This window comes from Mesoplodon bidens (assembly GCF_964165515.1).
Source record: "Mesoplodon bidens genome assembly, chromosome: 6".
Lineage (NCBI taxonomy): Eukaryota > Metazoa > Chordata > Mammalia > Artiodactyla > Ziphiidae > Mesoplodon > Mesoplodon bidens.
Window position 1 is genome coordinate 108087919 of NC_138162.1, and position 19056 is coordinate 108106974.

General features: G+C 46.5%; 1 protein-coding gene across 3 annotated transcripts in view; it reads left to right on the forward strand.

Moving 5' to 3' along the window:
- Positions 1 to 19056, forward strand: part of PTK2B (protein tyrosine kinase 2 beta) — a 125603-nt gene that overhangs the window by 82002 nt on the left and 24545 nt on the right. For all 3 annotated transcript variants that reach the window (XM_081238482.1, XM_081238484.1, XM_081238483.1), the window contains exons 3-9: positions 6353 to 6531; positions 7072 to 7159; positions 8336 to 8415; positions 17218 to 17280; positions 17480 to 17534; positions 17976 to 18116; positions 18543 to 18617. In XM_081238482.1, the coding sequence (XP_081094608.1) occupies positions 6353 to 6531; positions 7072 to 7159; positions 8336 to 8415; positions 17218 to 17280; positions 17480 to 17534; positions 17976 to 18116; positions 18543 to 18617 (681 nt within the window). The remainder of the gene's footprint in view (positions 1 to 6352; positions 6532 to 7071; positions 7160 to 8335; positions 8416 to 17217; positions 17281 to 17479; positions 17535 to 17975; positions 18117 to 18542; positions 18618 to 19056) is intronic.

Genomic DNA, 19056 nt, shown 5'->3' on the forward strand with positions numbered 1-19056 from the left:
TCCCATATCACCTTCACCCAGATTCCCCAATTGTTCAAAGGTATCATTTGCCGTATGTAGTAGCTCTAGCTCTTGATAAACACACATACAATATGCCCACTATCATTATTCTCTTTCTGAATTATTTGAAAGCAAGTTGCAGCAATACTGCTCCACCACTGAAAAGACTCCAGTGTTGGGCTTCCCTGGTGGTGCAGTGGTTGAGAGTCTGCCTGCCGATGCAGGGGACACGGGTTCATGCCCCGGTCCGGGAAGATCCCACATGCTGCGGAGTGGCTGGGCCCGTGAGCCATGGCCGCTGAGCCTGCGCATCCGGAGCCTGTGCTCCGCAACGGGAGAGACCACAACAGTGAGAGGCCCGTGTACCGAAAAAAAAAAAAAAAAAAAAAAGACTCCAGTGTTTATTTCCCCACACAAGTACACTCTCCGACAGAGCTATACTGTGACCATCTAAATCAGGAAATCACCATTGCTACAAACAGCTCTACCATCCAAAACATAGAGCCCATTCAGATTTTACCAACTGTACCTACAATGTCTCTTTTTCCTGTCTGGTCCAGGAACACACATTGCATTGCGTTGTCATGTCTCTTTGGTCTCCTCCAATCTGGAAGAGTTTCTCAGTCTGAAAGAGTACACACCTTTTGTTCTATCAATTTCTGAGGAGACCCCTTACCCAGGTCTCATGACTAGACTCCTTATGAACTCTTAGCAGGGATATCTCAGAAATGATGCTATACCCTGCTCAGTGTATCAAGGTGGGGGGCATGTCCTGTTTACCTTGTTCTAACGCTGGTGATGTTAACTTTGATGACCTGGTCATTTGTGTCTGCCAGGTTTTCCTTTGTATTTGATTAGTGTCTGAAAGGAGATACACTAAGACTATGTCAATGTCCTATTCATCATCAGACCTCCACCCTCCAGTTTTATCATCCATTGATGAACCAACCGACACTGAGTTTGTTGCCAAATGGTGTTTTTCTATTTCCATCCTTTCTTCTACATTTACTAGTTAGCAATCTCCTGGAAAGAAGAGCATCCTCTTCTCCCCCATTTAGTTATCTGTCTGTCCTAGATTCTATTTTATTCAGTGGATGCAATCCATTCCTACCATTATAGACTTCAATGCTTAGGTTCTCCCAGACTTGGCCTGTGCCAGCCCCTTTAAGCTGATACTGCTTCCTTGTTATATGTCTCCAACATTCTCTTTAGAGAAAAAACTTCCTTTTTTCTAGCACAAAAAGATATTCCAGACTCATCTTGTACCTTCTTTGCCCCAGCCCTGGAATCAGCCATTTCTCCAAGGAACCCTAGATCCGTTTAGTGGAGAAGGGTATTTGGAAAGTAAGTCTGGGTGCTTGGTATGCACTTGGCTATCAGGGTGTCATTGGTCCTAGGCTTTCTCAGTAAACAGACCTCTCTCTCTCTCACTCTCTCTCTCATGAGGAGCTCTCACCAATGCTTTTAATTCCAGCTCCTCACCTAAGGTTCCTCTCTATTCTTCCTTTCTCTATATTTCAAATACTTTCTCCAACAGTAAGAAACCTATTTCCCATTATCCTCAATATATTGACTCCTTTGCTCAATCCACCTGTATGTAACCAATTTCCTAACCACTCCAGACCTCTCCACCCTTGGCCCCACCTCCTCCTTTGATCCGCTCCTGGCTCTGCAGCCACTGCCAACCCCTCAGCCTCACTAATTTGACCCCTGGGCAAACCACCACCTCCAAGGGAAGGAAGAAAGAAAAGGAGATAAAAAGGTAGCAGAAGAGGAAAGCGGAGTTTTGTTTTGTATTTCCAATCTTTCTTTGTTTTTATAAAAGCACCAGAATCTATAAGAGATTGCTGTGTTAAAATAATGCTAAGGTTTTTCGAGTGTTTACCTTGTGCCAAGTTCTGTCTTAAGGGGTTTTATCTAATTTAATCCTCGTAAGACCATTGAAAATAGATACTGCTATTTTCCCCACGTCACAGATGAGAAAACTGAATGCAGAGAGCTTAAATATGTTGTCCAAGGAAAACTAGCTACGTGGTGGTGGGTGGATGGAGCACTTGTAGAAGTTTGACACCAGGGCTTGTACTTCTGGCTGTTGCTGTGTTGCATGATGGCTGCCTGTGACTTGAAGGGAGCTCCCTGCTCCCCAACCCTCTCCCATCTGCAGAGAAGACAGATTTGTTCATTAACATACCACATAGATTTCAAAAACGGTGTAGCTTGGCTGGACTAATCTTCCCACATAGAATAATGATAAAATCTGGACAAAATAAAAAATCAAATTCTCTTGAAGATTCTGGAGAGAGACCACAGCAAAGCAGAAGGAAAATCTGCTCTTGAGAGGTGAACTGAAAAGAACAAAATCTGCAAATTTGTGGCTTTTGCCTAATGGCACTTTCCAATCTGGGAGGGGCTGGAGGGGCAGAAAGCAGCAGCCTTACAGGTTTGAGGTGTAAGAGGATAGAACTTGGGGCTGGCAGAGTAGCCAGAAGATTGAGGAAAGTCCTGGAAAACAGGGAGCCACAGAGAGGGTGAATACCAAAATAGAAAATTTAATTTAATTTTTTTAATTTACAGAAGTATCAAATAAATTTAGCAAAAGAATAAATTAGGAATAAATTTAACAAAGACCTGTACAACGTATACACTAGAAACTACAAATCGTTGCTGACAAACATTAAAGACGAGCAAAATAAGTGGAAAGATATACCATGTGTGAGGATTGGAAGACTCAGTGCTGTTAAGATGCCAGTTCTCCCTCGCTAAGCTATAGATGTAACACAGTCTCAATCATAATTCAGCAAACATTTTAAATAGAAAGTGACAAACTGATTCAAAAATGTATATGGAAATGCAGAGACCCAGAATAGCACAATAATCTTGGGGAGGAAATGGTGGAAGGCTTACGCTGTTTGACTTCAAGATCTCCTCGAAAGCTACAGTAATGCAGACAGCATGGTGCTGGCATAGTGCAGACACAGATCAATAGAACAGAACTGAGAGTCCAGAAATAGACCTAAACTTATATGGCCAATTGATTTTGACAAAGACAACGAGATAATTCAATTGGGAAATGAAGGTCAACAACCAATGTTGAATAACCATAGATCTTTATGAGAAAAAAAAAATGTATTTTGACCCCTACCTCACACCATACACAAAAGTTAATTCAAGATCAATCACAGAGCTAAAGGTGAACGTTAAAACTATGAAGCTTATAAAAGAAAAGAGAATATCTTCATGATTTGGAGGCAGGCAAAGATTTCTTAGGATGCAAAAAGCACTAATCATAAAAGAACATTTTGATAAATGAGACTTTATCAAAAGATGCAGTTAAGGAAATAAATAACAGGCACAGTACAGACCTAGAGAAGATATTCATAAAACATATACAGAGTACTTTAAGCTAGAATGTATAAGGATCTCCTACTTCAATAAACACACACACACACACTCACACCCAAACACAAAGTGGGCAAAGAATTTAAACAAGTACTTCACAAAGGAAGACATATTAATGGTCAATAAGCAGATGAAAAAGTGCTCAATATTGTTAGTCACCAGGAAAATGCAAATTAAAAGCTCAATGAGATTCTATGCATACCCACTAAAATGACTAATATTAAAAAGACTTATATAACACCAAATGTTGGTAAGGAGGTGGTGTAATGGAAATCTCATATATCACAGTGGAAATATAAAATAGAATAATCTTGGCAATTTCTTACAAAATTAAACATTTATCTACCTTTCACCTAGTCATTCCTCTCCTAGGTATTTGTCCAAAGGAAATGACAACATACATACACAAAACGACTTGTACATTAATGTTCATAGTAATTTTATTTACAATAGCCCAAAATGAGAAATAGCCCAGGTATTTAGCAATAGGGGAATGAATAATATATACTAAATGATTCCATTTATATGAAGTTCTACAACAGGCAAAACTAAGTAAAAGTGGGAGGAAAAAATCATTGCCTAGAATTGGAGGTGGGAATGTGCATAAAGTTTGACTGAAAAGGGATATGAGGGAACTTTCTGGGGATCTGGAAGTCTCTTAATTGGTATGTGGGTTGCACAGGTGTATTCATGTGTCAAATTGTATACCTAAAATTTGCGTGTTTAAATTAATATAAATTTCTCTGTAAAAGAAGAACTGTAAAAATTGATAATAGTTGAGTGATGGTTAGGGAGTAGATGGTGTTGTAGAGGAAGCAAGATGGCAGAATGTTAGTAATTGTTGAAGCTGGGCGATGTGTACGTGGGGGTTTTTTATACTATTCTACTGACTTCTGTTTTCTTCATATATATTTGAAATTTTCAATAATCACAGGGGTCCCAGTTCTGGGGAAATCAGACTTTAGTTATATAAGTTTCAACTTGGGTAGGGAAGTCTCTAAGTTTAAAAACATCAGAGCCTGGGACTCCAGTTTGGGAGTCTGTATGGAACTGACATGGGGGCTCTGGATGGCCAAGTGGACAGAGAAGTACAGAGGGTGAGTGGTAAGAGAAATGGGTGGAAATAATGACAAAATGGTCAACGTCACAGTCTTGAACTCTTCCTATTGTCTGTGTCCCTCTCACTGTAGGTACCATTGATCACAGCCTTCTTCCTCATCCCAGGACTGAAGTTCTGATTCCTGTGCTGATTTGTTACCGCAGATAACATCTGCATTTTGTGCCTCAGTTTCCATCTCAGAGCAATACTTGACTTCTCTGATGGGCATTTGCTTTCCTAATGGGGAAGGGATTTTTCAAGCTTAGAGTCTTTTAGCTTCACAACTCCATAGAGTTAAAGAGGGCTGACAGGGCTTCCCTGGTGGCGCAGTGGTTGAGAGTCTGCCTGCCGATGCAGGGGACACGGGTTCGTGCCCCGGTCCGGGAAGATCCCACATGCCACGGAGCGGCTGGGCCCGTGAGCCATGGCCGCTGAGCCTGCGCGTCCAGAGCCTGTGCTCCACAACGGGAGAGGCCACAACAGTGAGAGGTCCGCGTACCACAAAAAAAAAAAAAAAAAAAGGAGGGCTGACAGGAGGCAGAACTGGACTAAGACATGTGAGTACACAGGCTGAAGAAGAACTTGGTGTTCTTTCAGAAGAGTACTTTTTAAGTATTAGTTGGACAGTTTATTAGTGAAAATAAGAAGAAACTGATTTTCTTCTAAGAAAAATGGTATAGCTTTCTTTTTGTTCCAATTAAGGAATTGATTATATTTGATTTACTACATTAGACAACTTCTTGGGAGATGTAACAAAAACATAAAGTTTAAATAATCCGGGGTCACTGTTCTTTCCCATCAGACAGCAACCCACCCTGCATTGTTCTGCCTTCGGGCTGGTTGTATATAGGCTAGGTGGCATATGCATTGCAAAGATACTCAACAGAGATTAGACAGTGCTTGTGAGTTTTTTAATTTGCCTTTGAGGGTACTTTTTGCTCCATCAGCAGTGGGCTTGATTCACCAGTTACGCATGGAACCACAAGAGAAACCCGAGTTAAAGTGAAACCAATGTGATTTCAGAACTAGACAGGACCTTATAGATGATGGGTTTCCAGGCAGCTGCCAATGGACCCCCTGTTAATCCAGCTCTGGCTCTAGGCCAGGAAGCTATGGCATCAGGCTGTGGGGCAGGTTGGCTTCTGGTCAAGAAAGCAGGACTAAGGAGAGCACCTAATTTCTTGTCAACACTCTATTTCCAGTGGCCATGCTTCTTGTGTGCGAGTTGTGCCATTTAATCCTTAACGCAAGTCCTGTCCTTCTATCTTGCCCAGCCCACCTTCCCATTAAGCAGCTTGGTCTACTACAAGTCCTCAGAGTCCAGTGGCTCAGGGTTCAAAATCCCAGCTTAATTCCATGAGCGGTGTGACCTCCCTCAGTTTCCTCATCCGCCAAATGGGGATGTGACACCTGCTCCCCTGTGTTGCAGAGATTCAATGAAACAATGCATGCACGGTGCCCAGAAGTGCCTACTGCAGACGCTCAGTAATGCTGGCTGAATTGGGAACCATTCAGAGGGTCCTCCTTACACAGCGGATGCTGGGTTTGATTGGTTTGGTTGGAATGAAATACAGAAGCACAGAATCCATGTTCTTTGTCTCACTGCATTTTCCCCTTGGCTTCTCCTGTCTCCTCTCAGTTCCTCCATCTCTGTGTCATTTTGCCAACTTGTCCATTCATCACGTAGAGCCTACTGTGTACCACGCCTTGCACTAAGTGCTAACGAATTAGTGTTGAATACAACGTTAAGTCAGAATCCCACCCTAGAGAATCACACCTCCAGGGCCTGCATGAGGACTGTGGGGGCCTAGCAGGGGCACCCCTGAGTCATGCCCCCTCTCTTCTCCTCTGTAGGAGGTCATCACCTCCATCCTGCTGAGCGGGCGGATCGGGCCCAACATCCAGCTGGCGGACTGCTACGGGCTGAGGCTGAAGCACATGAAGTCGGATGAGATCCACTGGCTGCACCCGCAGATGACGGTGGGCGAGGTGCAGGACAAGTACGAGTGTCTGCACATGGAAGCTGAGTGGAGGTAGGAGAGGGGCCCCGTGCTCTCAAATGGGCGGGGGGCGGTAAGTGTGGAGTGAGAGGAGACCCTGGGAGGTCCTTTCTTGGAGCCCTTCCCAACCTCTGAGAATATTCTAGAACATCGCAGTGGCATTTTAGGTTGGTCCTTCTGCAGCGTCCAATGCATCTGTTTGCTAAGAGCTAATATGGGCTCACAGCACATCCCCATCCCAAGACAGATATCTAGGCACAGCCCTAAACAGGATGCCGTTGGCACTCTGGAGAAGGAAGAACAGAAGTGCGGGGAAGAAGGAGAGCCAGGCCAAGGGCTGGACTGTGAACCTAAGGTAAACAGCTGCCAGCAGAGGGAGAAGATGGAGAGTCAGGACTAGCACTGACCCCCACGTGCTGGCCAGCCACCCCTCTGACCTTCGTGGTCCTCCAGCCAACCACAGAGGAAGGAAAGAGGAGCAAGTCCCGAATGGGAAGCCAGGAGCTCCACGGGCAGCTCCTGGTATGACCAGCTTCCCTGTGTCCACCAGAGAGTCTGAATTTCCTGTCCCAGGTATGACCTTCAAATTCGCTACCTGCCAGAGGACTTCATGGAGAGCCTGAAAGAAGACAGGACCACACTGCTTTATTTTTACCAACAGGTAAAAGTATTTTATCTTGTGGTCCCCATGGTCATATGACCATCCTCTCTTGGCGAGATGGAGAGACAAAGCTTAGATTTCGGAGGTCCCATTCCAGGAAACTTCTCTCGGGGACATTCCTTGGTCCCTGGTCAGCTGTCCAACCCGGGTTCCCTCACAGCTAAGGGTTGGCTAACCCCACCGCATGGGCACAGCTCCTCTTGGACTTGCCTAGTGGCTTTTCCTAGTGCTCAGGAGACCTGGCTGGGGAAGCAGGCAGAGCAGGTCCAAAGAGGAGGCAATAGTCTTAGCACGCAGGCTCAGCCGACTGACACAACTGGTATCTACCCAGCTCTACCGCTTCCTAACCTGGTATCCCTCGGGACTTGATTTACCTGCATGAGGCTGTTTCTTCTTCTGTAAAATTGGGATGATAGTAAGAATACCTACTTTACAGGGTTCATGTGATAGCATTAGCAGTGTGCTGGTAAACCAGCTCTCTGATTTGTAGCACTTGCCAATTTCCATGGTGTAAATACTCCCATCGTGGTCTACTTCAAAGTACCAATATTTCAACCAGCTTGCAAAATTTTGGAAAATTTAATAACTGGCTTCCATGAGCTGTTTAGAGCTGCTCACCACACCCATGGCTATAATGCACGTGACGTGCCCAGAACGGGACCCGGCAGGGAGTGAGTGCCAGGTACAGGGAGTTGCCATCGTTGTTTTCTTCCTGGCCTTAGCCCCCTCCTACACCTCCCTCCTGGTTCACTAGAGACCAAGCCAGACTTTTCTCCTACAGTGGATGACATCTGTCACCACTTACCGACAAGGCTTTGGATAAATTACTGAGTCCTCCCCAAATTCCCAGCATCCTTATCTCCAAAATGAGGAGTGGGGGAGGGGAGCCTGAACTTCCTGCCTCGTGGATCCATGAAAGAATGTGCCGTGAAAGTGCTTCAGAAACTCGAGGGCCTCAGCCTGAGCGGGATCACCACTGCCCAGGGCTCTTCCTGAGCCTCCCCTCCTGCTCTTCATCTCCTGCTACGTATTTGTGCATAGCTGGGGGAGGGGGAGAGAGATAGCTCAGGGTGGCAGGATGGTGATCAAAGCACCCACCGTCTCCTGGGGCCCTGCTCATCTCAGGGAAACAGCGAACGAGGGCGGAATCTGAACTTTGGCCTTTCTCCCTGCCAGCTCCGCAATGACTACATGCAACGCTATGCCAGCAAGGTCAGCGAGGGCATGGCCCTGCAGCTGGGCTGTCTGGAGCTCAGGTATGTGGCCTCAAGGCCTCTCCAGAGTGGGTGCCTGCACCTCCCCTCCTGTACTGGGCTCTTGGCCAGCTTGGACTTTCCTCCAGCGTGGGAAGCAAGAGTGGGTATGTGAGAGCTGGAAAGGGACGAGTTGTGGCCGACAGAGGGTAAGGCCCCGAGGTGCTCAGCGTCTGGTCCTCGGGAGAGAAGTACCAGCTCCCTCTCTGGTTGGTGTCCCCTATCTTCCTTTGGCTGCCACTGCTGTTGCCTCCAGTTTGCCTGCTTCTTCAATGTACCTGCCATCCAAGTGATCCAGTAAATGTTTCTTTGAGCACTAGGCAAGTTTCTGGGAGATATTCGAACGCTGGGATTCCATCTGTATTGTTCACTGCTGCACCCCCAGCTCCAGTAGGTGCTGATAGATATGGACAGAGTTAGTAAATCTTCCGGGGAGGCCCGTAAACTTACAGTGTTTGGGAGGTGACGAGTGTGTCTACAATTGGTCATAATACAGCAGAATGAAATAAGCACCACATAGACCTACATATAGGAGCCAGTAATCCTGCCCGAGGACATCAAGAGGAGGGGATGTGAACTGGTCCAGGAAGCAAGAGAACGATTCCCATTGGTAGATACTGGGGGGAACTGGGAGGTGGGGGAGGGTGCATTCTGGGCTCAGGGACCAGTGGAAGGAAAAGAGCAGACTGGAGGACCGTGGGAGATGAGCTTAGGGGGATGAGTTGGGGTCGAAGGTGGAAGTCTTTGAATGACAGTCTAAGAAACCTTATTCTTGGCTGTTGGGAGCACTGGGGGCAGAGGAGGAGGATGTTAAGACCGTGCTCTAGCACTTTCTCAGCCAAAGCAGCACCATTCACTTTCACCACCCACCAGTATCCATGACCCATTCTGCCCTCTCATCACCTTTTCTGTACCCCTTGTCTGTCCTAGGACAGTGGTTCTGAAATCTGGTTGCAAATCAGAGTCACCTGGGAGCTCATTAAATTAGAGATTCCCTAACCCCACCCTTGGAAACTCTGGTTTAGTAGATGTGGGTGAGACTTTGGGACATGCTTTTTTTTTTAATTTATTTATTTATTCATTCATTTATTTATTTATTTGGCTGCATTGGGTCTTCGTTGCTGTGAGCGGGCTTTTCATTGTGGTGGCTCCTCTTGTTGAGGAACACGGGCTCTAGGCACACGGGCTTCAGTAGTTGTGGCTCGCGGGCTCTAGAGCGCAGGCTCAGTAGTTGTGGCGCACGGGCTTAGTTGCTCCATGGCATGTGGGATCTTCCAGGAGCAGGGCTCGAACCTGTATCCCCTGCATTGGCAGGCAGATTCTTAACCACTGCGCCACCAGGGAAGTCCCAGAACATGCATTTTTGACAGGTCTTCCAGATGATTTAGAGACAGTTAGCCTCGTATGAGGTGACGGTTCCAGGGTGAGTCTTGCCCTATCTGTGACCTTAAAAGTGTAGAGAATAGGACTCTGCTGCTGCTTCTGCTAAGTTGGGGGGCATTGAGGAATTCTGGCTCCCATCCTCGACCTCACAGAGAGTGCTGAGGGGTCCCCCAGGGAGAGCTGTGGGATGGGAAGGGGGGCTTCTGAAACTGTTGGCATCTGTGACGGAACAGGTCAAGGACAGCCTCGGAGGGCTCCTCCTTGCTTTCCTACTTGGTAGCTGTCTCAACAAGCCAGGGAACACAAGGGTCCCCTGCACAGAGGAAGTCTGCACCCCTGATGCCAGTTGGAAGACAGACTACCTCGCCGCAGTTGGCAGTGGTCCTGGGAGTTGCGTGCTGCTGGTTCGGGGGCTCTCCGTGAAGTTTACCTTATTACATGTGCCATGTATGCCTTCCAAGACCATCACAGTATTGCAACTTAAACACGCCTATCTTCTCTGAAATTAGACAACTCAAAAAAGCCCACCTTTACCTTTTTGTTTGTGGATCTCATACCCAGGACTCCAGTGTCACTTTGAGACTCTGATCACAGAAGTCACTATCAAAATATCATCACTTAGTAGTAAAATAGCAGCATAGAGAAGACCCATGAGCATTCTAGTTCATGTTCTTCTTTCCTTGAATCACTCCCAAACTATTATTGGTTGTAATAATAATTACTATTATTATTTAGCACCGGGCACTGGGCTAAATACACTGGAGGACAAAGTGCGCCAACTGACGTGGCTCCATTTATAATCTTATAAGGAATGGATAGTCTCTTGGTGTTGGCTATCTTATCAACTCAGGATTATTCCAAAACCTATGCTTGTTTTACGACAGGGATGTATTGTTTCACATCTCCCCTAGCCTGATGAGCAGAGTCAGATAAATGTTCCTATTCTTACGGGCTGACCTTCGAGATACAACTTATATATTCGGGAAAGGATATGGAAAACACCTATTTTGTAAACTTCATAGATTTTCAAGCCTATAATTTTTAAAGTTGAATACAAAGCTATCCATTATCATGGACTATTTTAAAGTCAAGTTATGACTATTTCTAACCAAGAGAGACAGATATATTTCTGAAAGTCAGGCCATAATGCAGAATTTTCAAGGCTGTGATTTTTTTTCCTGAAAAGGTTCCAGAGTGCAGTCTACCTACATATTATGGGGAAAAGTCCTATTAACATTGTTGTGTCACCTGCCTACCGAAAATATGGTGTCTCCAGAAAAAAAATTGTATTCTTTCCTAGCTTAAAAAAGAAGTATGGGGCTTCCCTGGTGGCGCACTGGTTGAGAGTCCGCCTGCCAATGCAGGGGACGCGGGTTCGTGCCCCAGTCTGGGAAGATCCCACATGCCGCGGAGCGGCTGGGCCCGTGAGCCATGGCCGCTGAGCCTGCGCATCCGGAGCCTGTGCTCCGCAACAGGAGAGGCCACAACAGTGAGAGGCCCGCATACCGAAAAAAAAAAAAAGAAATATGGTATATGTACAAGATATGAGATTACCAAGATGAATGCTCAATGGACTCAATTCATAGCAAGGAGCCATTGGGCATAATGATGAAGATCAAAGGGTCTGAAGCTGGGCTGCCTGAATGTGCATCCTGGGTCTTCCACTTACTGGGCAAGTTACTTCATCTCTCTGTGCCTCAGTTCCTTCATCTGTAAAATGGGAAGGATGATAATGGTAGCAACCCTACAGGCTTGTTATGAGGAATAAATGAGTTAGCATATTTAAAGTAGTTAGAACAGTGATAGAGACAGAAGTATTCACTAGTTATTCATTACTTGTACTCATTAATTTGTTCTCTTTACCTTTATTTTGTTGTTTATTTACTTCAGTTGACTTTATTTTTTAGAACAGTTTTAGGTTCACCACAAAATTGAGTGGAGGGTACAGAGATTTCCCATAAACCCCTGTCCCCATCAACATCCGCCACCAGCATGGTTCATTCGTTACAACTGATGAACCTACATTTACACATAATGATTACTCGAAGCCCGTAGTTTATCCTAGGGCTCACTCTTGGTATCGTACATTGTATGGGTTTTGACACGTGTACAGTGACAATGTATCTACCGTTACGGTATCTTAAAGAACAGTTTCACTGCCCTAAAGCTCCCCTGTGCTCCACCTATTCCTCCCTGCCTCCCCTCCCAAGCCCTGAAAACCACTCATCCTTTACTGTCGTCATATTTGGCCTTTTCCAGGACGTCATATAGTTGGAATCATACTTAATTAATTTTTTTTGTTGATTTACTGGAAGTGCTTTTTTTTAAAATTTTTTTTGTGGTACACAGGCCTCTCACTGTTGTGGCCTCTCCCGTTGCGGAGCACAGGCTCCGGACGCGCAGGCTCAGGGGCCATGGCTCACGGGCCCAGCCGCTCCGTGGCATGTGGGATCTTCCCGGACCGGGGCAGGAACCCGTGTCCCCTGCATCGGCAGGCGGACTCTCAAGCACTGTGCCACCAGGGAAGCCCCTTACTGGAAGTGCTTTATAAATGCCAAATATTTTCTCTAAATATCCCCCTATGAATTAAAGTGTGAAATTCATGGCCCACATGCTGGAGTACCCTCCCAGTCTGAGGAACCAAATAGCCTCCCCGTCACCAGAGACATCCAGGACTATTGTCCACTCCCAGCAGAGCCCCAGAACACTCTGACCTAAAAACTCAGAGTGAATGTGTAACCCAGCAGTAGTTAGCTAGTAACGGATAATACGTAAAGATTAGAGAAAGAACACTCAGCTTGTTTCAAAAGGCATTTTATCTCATAGTTGATTTATAAACGTTCGTGATAAGTTAATACTTGTATTGCTTTTCTTTACTTTCTGCTGTCCTTACCTGAGCATCAGTCAGGGGCCTGTGCCTGCCCAGAGGCCCTGCTCTCCACCTGGTGTTTGCCAGTCACAGTGGCGGACCAGGCTGCGGAGAACCAGCCAGGCGCTAGAGGGCGCTCCGAGCAGGTGCAGCCTCATTCAAGGATGGCAGTCGGGGCAGGTTGGGGATCGTTGACAGCAGCTGAGACGCGCTTAGCACAGAAGATTGGGAAGATCAGCCTCAGGCGAGAGGGTCCATCTGATGAGGGGTGGTGACTGCTTCTCCCGGACATCTCAGTGATGTTCAAAACCGCTCCAGACATTAGGGACACAGATCACAGCACACTTGAGTGACTGGGCACCTTGGTCAAAAGTTACACAATACATGATCTTTAGTGCATGAGAGAAGGGCCATCAGTGATATAGGCAGGAAGCTGGATTTCTAGAGATTGGGATGGTGTAGATGTGTTATCTTCCTTTTCCCTAATAAAAAATTTTTCCACTCACCACCTCCTCAATCATTCTAAAATTGATATTATTTTTCATGCTTTTTAATTCCTCGGTGTTCATTTCCAAATTTGTTCACCTTTCCATTTAGCCAACCCCAATTTTTTTTTTTTTTTTACTAAGGCTTATTTAAATACCCCAGTCCTCAGAATTCTTTCATCCATCCCTAGTCTCAAAACTCATTCATTCATTCATTCGTTATTGTAAACCAGGGGTGACATTAACAGACCGCTGTCACCTGGGACTGGGAAGCAGATGTCACCCCCTCAGTGGGTAGTGCATCCCCTCTGTCTGGAATACTCGCCTAGTACCCCTTTTCAGCCTGATAAACTCTTCTTTGTTCTGGCAGCTTTAGAAAATGCACTGAGCCAGGGTTGCCCGCTTGCCCTCTACATGCATAGAAAACCTCAGAGGACACCTGTGAAATGTTGGCAATAAGCAGGGTGGCCCTGGGCTCTTCCTGCAGAGCTGCCTCAAGGGTCTTTCCACCTCGAAACCTTCCCCTTCCCTGTGCCCACCCCGCCCGTCCTACCCCGCAGGGATCTGCCATACTTACGCGGCAGGCACCGAGTGGTTCACATCCACTAGTCTGAAATCTATCAAACCTTGGAACTCAGGGTTGGTGCCGCCTTCACCTGGCACACGATGAGAGCACAGTACGTATTTGAATGAATGGATAACCCTGAAAGATCTCAATTCCTCTTCTCTGGTGGACACGTGCTAACATTTATTCTGTTAGAGTGACATAACTGCGTGCAGCAAGCCAATTCGTTCAGTTACCTGGGAGTACATTTTGCAGCTCACTCAACCCGGGAGGAAATGCGGGTGGCTGTGCTGCCTGTTGTGGAAGCTGCACAGGCGTGCTCTGAGGTTTCCTACGAATGCGGAGAGCCGCAGGGAACACTGGCTCAGAAAACTTTCTAAAGCTGCCATGATTGACTGGAAATTTTAGATCTTAACTGCAAGTGCCTTCAGGTGGAAGTAGAAGGAAAATGATCTTCCATCCAGGGAGGAGCCCTGGATAAGTTCCTCGTGCCCTATAACTGAATGTCATCCCTGCTCACCTGTTGTCTGATTTCCAGAGTGCGGATCTGCCCTTACTCAGCTAGGACACTCCTCCAGCATCTGCAGTCCCGCTCTGTGAGGCACCCGGTAGCAAGAAGTGGGGTTAGGGAAGAGCCACTCTTTCTAGTTTCCCAAGTTCTCCCCTTGGATCAGGTTCCCAGGGGTTCCCAGCCTCAGCAAGAGGGACATTTGGGGCTGGATAATTCCTTGTTGTAGGGGCCATCCTATGCACTGTAGTATATTTAGCTGCATCCCCGCCTTTTACACACTAGATGCTGGTAGGACCACCCCTCATCCCATCCAGCTGTGACTAAAAAAAGATCTCCAGACATTGACAAATGTTTCCAGGCTGGGGAGAGGGTGCAAAATTGCCTCTGGTTGAAAACCACTGAACTAGACCATTGGAAGGTCATACACTCAGACCACATTTAGTCAGGCCCTCCTACTCTCACATTTACTGAATTGTGCTTTAACGTTATACGATTGGTATTTACCAAAATTGCAGCAGGAGGAAAAAACACCATGAAACTGGCTTCACATTTTTTTGGTAGAATGAGTGTTACGACTATTAGTTTTCTTTCAATCAGTGGTTTTTCACACTTTTTAATTTAAGAACTGCAGTCCTTGTTTTATGATTAATATTATCTCCTGATGAGCTAAGCACTTGGTGAGGTTTTCTGTCCACTACCCTGGCTGCCAGGACAACCAGCCCAAGCCACAGATTGGCACATTTTTTATCTCATTTACCTCATTGCCTGGTTTCTTTCTTACTCTATTTTGTTTAAATATGTTTCAAAACTGTATCTTAGGGACTTCCCTGGTGGTCCAGTGGTTAAGACTCTGGGCTCCCAATGCAGGGGGCACGGGTTCCTTCCATCCCTGGTCGGGGAACTGAGATGCTGCATGCCACACAGCACAGCCAAGAAAACCCCAAAAAGAACAACAGCAACAAAAAATGGAAAAAAAAAAACTGTATCCTTGCATCTTTTCTTAGAAGGAGATAGACTAGAAATACATTTCAATATTGTGAAATATAATTCAACAATATTTACTGAGCTGTCATTAAATATTATTACTCCTTGAAACTCATTTTAATGTACTCGTCTTTGATTCTAGAAGAGAAATTTTATATGAAACTTTTTGTCTTTTGCTTTCCCTCCATTCCAACTGCTGGCCTTTGAAATAACTGGCCCTGCCCCAGCTGGAAAAAAACACTTGTCTTCCTGTACCCCTCTCACCACAGAGCCAATTTTTCTTTCTCATTCTTACTTTGCATCACTTTTTGTCATCTGAGTGAAGCAGTTGAAGTAATTGAGGACAATGCCCTGGTGTGTGTGTGTGTGTGTGCGTGCATGCGCGTGTGTGCATGTGTGTGCGTGCGTGTGTGTGTGTGTTGGGGACTATAAGAAGAGAGCGGACCATAATGAAGAGAGAAGTGATGATAAAAGATTTGCCTTCAAATACATGGCATCTAAGAAAGGATTAAAGTTAGTCTCCGTAGCTCCAGGGGCCTAATGAGAGGACGGGAAAGGAAAGAAGAACTTTCTACACAGGGGAAACGTGTAGCCATGGAGGAGGCCATCCCAGCAGGGAGTGAACCCAGAAAGCTCGTGTATTACGATGGTTTGACTAATCTCACTGCCTTACATTTTTTTTCAGGTAAAAAGGGTAATGCCTGTTCAATGTGGAGTATTTGGGACATGTAGAAAGGGGGAAAAATGACTAAAATTATTTGAAATTTCATTAACCAGAGATAACCTCCATTAGCAGGGTAGATCCAGTCAGGTTTTTTCCAATGCATTTTTTTCTCTAAAACTGAGACCATAATTATTAAAAGATAACTACTTCTCTTCATTGACAATATATTCAAAGATACCATTTATTAAAAATTGTTAAGCACATAGCACTACATGTTTTAAGTTTTTATTGGAGATCTCTTCTATGATTTCATGCTTTAGATATTCTTCTCAATCCCATGATTTGAGAATGTTTCCCTAGCTTTTCTTCTAGTTTTAAAATAGTTTCATTACTCACATTTTCCCCTTTAATCCATCTAGAATAAATAGTTAGAATAAACTACGAGGTGAGGATCTAACCTTACTCTTTTCTAAACACTGTGAATTATGTAAATTTATTGCTTTTGAATCATAAGTTGCTTTCCCCTCTCTGCTTATGGTATCTGTAGCTTAAAACTATTCCCAGATGTGCACGAGGACACCCGGGCTAAAGTAACACTGAGTTACTCTAATGTACAATCAAGAGTGGGACAATGTCTGCAACAGTTGAAGAAACTACTAGACACAGTGATCCAAGCAGGGAAGGGAGGATAACACAAACGGGGACATTGGCTATTCGATCTCCACTTAATTGTTATAAATACATAATACATAAAAAAAATCTTCATCAAGACTACATTTTAAGAGAAAATGGGACTTCAAGAATATGTAAAACAAATTAATAGATGTCACCCCTGGTGGTAGGATTATGGATTAATTTTATTTTCATCTTCTGTTCCATAAATTCTAAAGTTTTCCTGTGTACTATTAATACATTTAACAATTATTTACATATACAGAGATAGCAAATGAGGGAAAAGGAAATCACAAAGGGAACCCAAAGCCTAAAGGTGGAGGTAGGTGTTCCTTAGCTGACAGGTCAAGTGTTGGCAGCCTTGGGCCATTTAGTTTTAGAGGCCACTGGTAGAAGCACCATCTTCCTCCTCTGCCCAACAACCGTGTAGTCCCAGAGCTGGGCCCCCCAGAGCACAGCTGGAGTCTTTTCTAGGAAGGAAATGTGTGGGTTTTCCTTTTCTCCATGGTTTTCGAAATATCGAATTTTTCGACTCTCCTAACTTTTCCCTCCCAGTGGTTCCCAATGGAACAGGGGAGGGGGCTTCTAGGCCAACGTGTGGGCATTGGGTGACCCAGCTCCGATGGCCCCATTCCCCAGCCATCAGCCTCTCCGTGGCTTCTCTCTCTCCAGGCGGTTCTTCAAGGACATGCCCCACAACGCACTGGACAAAAAGTCCAACTTCGAGCTCCTGGAGTAAGTCCTGGGACCGGCCCCAGCCTCTCCTCCCTTCCTCTCCTGCTGCCCTGCTCTTCCTGCCCCCCCATACGCCCCCCCAAGACCACAGCCAGGAAGGACCTGTCTCCCTGGTCCTCCCGCCTTTCCCTGATTGGCCAGAAGTCCTGGGTTGGGGATGAAAGGGAGTCAAATGCTGCTTTTCTCCCCCATCTTTCAGGAAAGAAGTGGGGCTGGACCTGTTTTTCCCAAAGCAGATGCAGGAGAACTTAAAGGTGAGGAAACCAGTGGGTGAGCAGCTCAGAAAGACTCCCTGTGTGTCTCCTTTGTGTCCCCCCGAGGACTAGAGCTAAAGGGATGGGGCTGGGGGTAGTCGGGGAAGCCAGGGGTCTGCACTGCCTTGGGCCATCTGGACCCAGGACCGCTCCATGCATCCAGCGGGCCCTTTCTGTGGCTGGGAATCAGGAAACATGGCTCTAGTTCCACATCAGAGGCCAGTTAGCTTTGTGGCCTGAGCACTGGGGATGCTGGCTCCCCTGGCTCCCTCCCAGGGTCATGGTAAGCTCCCTTGAGACAACAGATGTGCACTTTAGGTAAGACATCACCACTGCCCTCGTGGCAGAGGCCTGGGGGCCATCCTGCAGCAGCAGGCAGGCTTGCGATGAGATCGTAAGGGAAGGAATCAGGCCCCGCTGACCCCTGACCCTCTCCCCCAGCCCAAGCAATTCCGAAAGATGATCCAGCAGACGTTCCAGCAGTATGCCTCGCTCCGGGAGGAGGCGTGCGTCATGAAGTTCTTCAACACCCTTGCAGGCTTTGCCAACATCGACCAGGAGACCTATCGCTGTGAACTCATTGTAATGCCACGCTCTCTTTATTCTCTCCCTGACCTGAATTCCAGGCCTCTCAGGCAAGGGGGCCATGAAGGCAACTCGGTGGGGGGGTGGGGGGGAGGGGGGGGCGCGGGACGTGCCGAGAAGAGGCTTTGCTTGCTTGTAAGTTCTGTAGCATCAGGGCCTCCCTAATGTATCCGAAAATGCAACTAATGCTAAGCCACTTGCCTGACGAAGGCAACTGAAATCTTGGCTCCAACTCTGGGAGGTGGGCCGTGCTGGCAGGGTGCTGGGAGGTGGGTAATCTGTATGGCGGGGTGCGGTTAGGATGGAAGGAGCTGGAGGGCCCGGGAGACAATGGCCCGTGTCTAGCTTAGTGAGCTGTTTTCAGATTTCTGAAATATGGGCGAGCAGAGCTGGGGCAACAGCCCATCTCTCCTTTGATTCCAGCAAGGATGGAACATCACTGTGGACCTGGTCATTGGCCCTAAAGGCATCCGCCAGCTGACAAGTCAAGATGCAAAGGTAGAGACAGGTGGGGGGCAGGCCCCACCCAGCCCCGGGCAGAGCCGTCTTCCCCTTTCGGCTGCCTCGTACCCTGGCCTGCCCCGTCGGTTCTTCCTCCCCCACTGCTGAGAGCTGTGGAGAGGGTGTTTGGGATAACAGCATGGGGCAGAGGGTTCTTTACCTCCCTGTGACTGTCCCCTGCACAGAGGAGGGGGTCAGGGCTGGTTTAGGGGGGACGGCAAGAGGGAAGGTCACTACTATTGTTCTTCTGGCTCAGATGAAAGAGTTGCTCTTTCAATGGCAAAATGGGGTAATCATGCCCCCGGGAGTCAGAAGGCCTGGGTCCAGCCCTGGCTCTATCACCAACTTGGCGTACGACCTTGGGCAAGCCCTGACTCTCTCCAGGCTAATTGTTTTCTTCTGCAAGGGCTTGGGCTAGATGATTCTCCTTAATCAT